A 5,116-nucleotide genomic window follows, 5' to 3' on the forward strand; every position below is an offset into this window, starting at 1 on the left:
GATATTAACTGGTTTCAGTAGAAAAATAAGGTAAAAAATGTAATAGTTTTATACAGGGTTCAAAGTATAGATAGGTGTCGTATTTTACTATGCGTATACTATCGTATCGGCATGGAAGGTGATATTTTAAACCTTGGTTTTATAAAATTAGTAGCTTGTTTGCAGCCTAAAAGGGCTCTGGATGTTCCCCACTGGCCACTCTATGCACCCTTCATTGCTTGTACAATTATTTGAGGTCACACTTGCTTCTTTGCTTGTTGATTATACTATGTATATACTTATATATTAATTTTTGTTTTTAATGTATGATAGGATCAGTATTCAGAATTTACTATCCTATTAATTATAAAATATTACTTTGAAAGCATTTGTTTAGTCATGATCATTTATGAAACCGCCCCCACCTGCATATATGGTATAGTATATTAATTTTAAATACATTTTTTTTGTAATTTTGATCATACAGATCAATTAAGTTATTAGTTTTTTAAAATATAAATCTATACTACTTATATTATAAAAGTGTGATCGGGTCTTATTTTCTGAAATTTCTATTGGACAAAATTTACACTTGATCTTGAGCTATCATAGGAGAAAATTTGTATTTTAATAAAAAAAAAGCTTTAATTGAGACAGTAAACCAAATGAACAACATTTATGAATAGAAAATAAAACCCCATCTATACTACTATTAAAAGTGTGAAATTTTTTGTTTGACTAAAATATCCCAAATTTTTAATTTGGTCCCTCTCTCATTGTAAGGATAGAAATGTAATTTGAACAACCATTTTTCTTTTCATTCAAATCCCTCTCTTTAAGTCTTATATTTAAGGTATGTAATAACTCCCAATAACATTCATTGGATCCTATTATTAAAACCTATTTTTGAATTTAGTCTCTCCAATTATGAGGGCATAAAATGTAATTTGAACTACTACATTTCTATTCATTCAATTCCATCTCATTAAGTCTTACATTTAGTGTATTAACTCCCATTTTTCATTAACTCTTATATTAATTGACCATATTAGGAAAATCAAGTGTGCCAAAAAACAATTGTTTTATTGATGATAGAAATAAAAAAAAACAAATTTAAAATCAATCCAAAACAAAGTTATTTTCCTATTTAATAGCAAGTTAACAATTCAACCTTTTAGATTAAATGTGTAAACTCTTGATGTCATAATTAAATAATAATAATAATAATAATTAAAAATGATGAAAACAAACAAAAGTATAAAAAAATACAAAAAAAAAATGTAGAAGACATTTGAACACATCTCTAATATCGTATGTTTATCATATTAACAAAAATAAATGTGACAAAAAAGGCCATGAATGCCTTGTAAAAACCCGGCCTGGCCCATAGTGTATTTTTTTAATCAGTTGCAAGTTAAAACTAACTCATTTTGCATGATAATGCCACTTCCTTTTATGACAATAGCCACATATCTCAATATATTTAATTATTTATTTTAAAACAAACTTTGCGTAATTGAAGACGGGTGCTGTTTCTACTTATTTTGGTTTGATCGATATAAATTTGCGTACAACTATTATTTGAGGTTGTTTATAGTTGAAACAGCCATATATAGATCTTAAAAATGCATGTGGGGGAAACTCTTTGTAGAAACATCAAGTTGATGCTGTTTCTAGTAATCATTCTAGCTGAAGTTACTCTCATATACGATGCTACGTACCAATGCATACAATCCAAATAAATATGTAGAATTAGATACACTGTTGGTACCACAAAATTCTTGGATTTTGTTAGAGAGAAAGGAGCAAGCAGTTTGGGGTTACGAAACTACAAATTCAGGTCCCCTTCCAAATCCAATAGTCCTTATTTTTATTTTCTATTTGAAGCCTACCGTTCAGATAGTCTAATAAATTAATAAATATTCCAAATTAGATATTCCACAGGGAGATGAAAGAAGTAATATATGTACTCTTGCTATAATAAAATGATAAAATAATAGAATCCAACCTAATTGCTCTGAACCAAACTTGGTGCATCACGTGGACGAAATAGTATTGTTGTTACTTCATTTTCATTTTCCCCACATACAACTAGTACTACAACCCTTGCATAGGCCACGGCCTGCTGCAGTGCAGATGCATTGACATCAGCTCCGGCCGTGCAATTGGACCATGAATGTCATATTCATTCACTGAAAATTGATCAATAACGATCGATATTGTAAGTAATTTGTATATTAACGATCTTACTACAATACTTTAATCAATTGTCACACCATCTTATTAATAATGAAATATTTCAAACATTTTCGATTCTTATTGATTCACTTACCAGAAGAGAATAATCATACAGAGCAGAAGATTTTAGAACAGAAATCCAGGATTACAGGCCCACCTAATATAAAATTTCTTTCCCTTATTGTGTCTATTTCCATCACCATCCTCCGTGGTTTAACAATCAATTGAAGTGTATGGTCATAAGGAGGTGGTAGACTTTCACCGCCAACTGGGTTTCCCACCAAAGTCCAGACCCAGGCCCAGCTTGATTGATAAGAGCCCTTCAATGTCGTCTGTTTCCCCAGTTTTTTCTTCATTCTTGTCACTTGTCATTATTATTATTACTATTACTACAAGTACTACCGGTGAGCTCACTTGCCCGTCTTACTTGGAGAATCCAATCTGTTCTCATCAACACCAACACCATCACCACTGAACATGTTGCTTGTGCCATAAGTAGGCCCATCCACAGGCCCAATAAACCCATATCCATTACAAAGCCCATTAGTACTGCTGCGGGCATTCCCACCACATAGAAGGAGCCGAGGTTTATGGTGGCTGCCAACGATGGCCTCGCGCTACCTCTCAAAACTCCACAACCAGTAGTTTGTGGGCAGTTCCCTAGCTCGCATAGTCCCAATACCGGCATCACCGTCGCAGTTAATGATATTATGAGTTGGTCGGTTGTGAATGCTCGTCCCCAGGCGTCTCGCATCGTTGTGGTGAAGGACATGGCCATGAAGCCAGTTATTATAGCACAAGACAGCGCCACTCGAGTCGATAGCTTTGCTCGGTCAGGGCGGTTGGCGCCCAACTCGTTTCCAACCCTCGTGGACACGGCTAGACTGAGCGCCGAAGGGAAAATGTAGACGAAGGAGGTTGTTTGAATTAGAATGCCCATGGTAGCCACTGACTCCGCAGCGTTTGAAAGTAGGCCAGAGAATATTATCATGAGCTCGTACCACCACCATTCCAAGCAGACGGAGACACAACTTGGGATGGCTAGACTGAGAATCGGTGACCATTCACGGAAGCAGTCGACTGACCAACCTGGCCATGACTTGCGGTGGTTACCAGACAAGTACAAGTAGAGCAGAAGGGTTGACAGGAGGTTGAGGTCTGTCAATGCCACTGCCATGGCAATCCCGCGAATGCCGAGGTCAAAGTGGTAGACGAGCAAGTAATTGATGGGTGCGTGCAGTGCTAGAGAGAAGCCGGCGCTGAGCATGAGAGGGAGAGTAATTTTCTGGGTCCTTAAGTAAATCTTGAGAGGGTTAATAACGGATTGAAACAGGAGGTCAGGGAGCAAGAAGGCCAGGTAAGTAGACGCAACGGAGGCAATAGTCGGGTCTTGGCCACAGTAGAGTAGGATGGGCTCGACCTTGAGCCACAAGAGCGAGATGGGTAGGCAGATCATGGCGAGAATGATTATGGTGCGTTGCAGTGCCAGACCCATGAGAAGCCATTGCTTGGCACCACAGGCTTGAGAAGAGACGGCCTCCATGCCTATTGCCAGGCCAGAAAGGAGCGAGTAGCCTGTGATGTTGGCCAAGCCAATCGAGAGAGATCCACCTGCTAAAACTTCTTTGCCTAGTCTTCCCATGAAAAGCATCGATATCGCGGACTTACCATAGAGAAGTAGACCTGTGATGATCATGGGAAAGGCGATCGTGTAAAGCTGTCTAATCTCTTCAACAACCTGCGGAAAGAAGATGTAGATCAAGAGGAGACATGCATCTTTTTCTTTTTTTTTTTATGTTGAGACCCATGAAAGCTATCAGAACCAAAGCAGACAAAGAAAACTAAAGACATGATAGTACTGACCTCTGATGGGGTAGGGTGCCACCTTTGTTGAGGGTCTTGCTCTCTTGAAAAATCTGTGTATATCTTTAGAGGAGATGAAGGTTCAAAGTAATAATCTTCCATGTTTACAAACAAAAAATATATATATAGTTCTCTCTCTCTCTCTCCCTCCCTCCCTCCCTCTCTCTCTCTCTGCTGGTTCTTTTGTTTAATTTATGGCTTCATTTTCCGGTGTACATGATAAGCAAGCCTTAATTTCGGAAGAACACAGAAAAAGAGAAATGTGATGAGCTCGGCAGTGAGTTGTCATAATCACTCCGGATCAGGTGGCAGAATAAGAACATTCGATCACTTTTCTCCCTCTTCCTCTTCTTCTTTCTGCTGAACTATCTCTGTGAATGTATTATGTTTCTTCTCTTCTAATTCTTCTTTCTCTCTCTCTCAAACTTATAGACAGTGTGCGAGCTGTGTGGCGTTTGATATAATGACTGCCTTGTTGGGACAAGGTGGGAAATGCGGACGGATGAGTGTAGGAGGATGAGGAGGAGCGTAGAGGAGGCTGGGTGAGGAGAGTGAGCGATGATGTCATGATGCATATATCTCTTCAATTTACTCTCCTCTGATGGACCCTCCCGTCCCATTGGCGTTGGCCCTGCCCTTGCCTTAGTGCGTTACTGCCAAACCCCCTGCAAACTCCAGAGGGAGAGATGGTCAGTTGTCATCGTATCTGGGTTTGCCCAAAAGCCGACACAATTTTAGCGTTCACGGTCCCCCCAAGCCAAGAGTTTCCCCTCCACAGTCCACCACCACCACCCCCCCACAACATTCCACAGCACATCCCCGCCGTGTATTGAAAACATCTCCTAATAATAATCTTAGAAATGATGCTCTCAATACAATACACGGTGGAGATGTTGTGTAGTACGTTGTCGGGGGCTAATTTGAACTCACCACCACCACCATCACTCAAAAATTAAAAACGTTCCACAACAGCTTTTACCATTTACGCACTTGTGTGCGACCTCAGAGTCACCGCTTAATGGGTGGGCCCACCCTT

At 39.1% G+C, this 5,116-nt stretch overlaps 1 protein-coding gene across 1 annotated transcript; it reads right to left on the reverse strand.

Annotated features, from left to right (window-relative positions):
* Positions 1-2,253: 2,253 nt before the first annotated feature.
* Positions 2,254-4,873, reverse strand: LOC104601796 (protein DETOXIFICATION 48-like). The gene is made up of 2 exons (XM_010265268.3): positions 4,081-4,873; positions 2,254-3,955 (listed from the first exon to the last, which is right to left on the reverse strand). Exons 1-2 carry the CDS (start codon positions 4,180-4,182, stop codon positions 2,579-2,581), a joined length of 1,479 nt encoding a protein of 492 aa, XP_010263570.1. The 5' UTR covers positions 4,183-4,873; the 3' UTR covers positions 2,254-2,578.
* Positions 4,874-5,116: the final 243 nt, after the last annotated feature.

Source organism: Nelumbo nucifera, chromosome 1 (assembly GCF_055504915.1).
Source record: "Nelumbo nucifera cultivar China Antique chromosome 1, China Antique-T2T, whole genome shotgun sequence".
NCBI classification, from domain to species: Eukaryota; Viridiplantae; Streptophyta; class Magnoliopsida; order Proteales; family Nelumbonaceae; genus Nelumbo; species Nelumbo nucifera.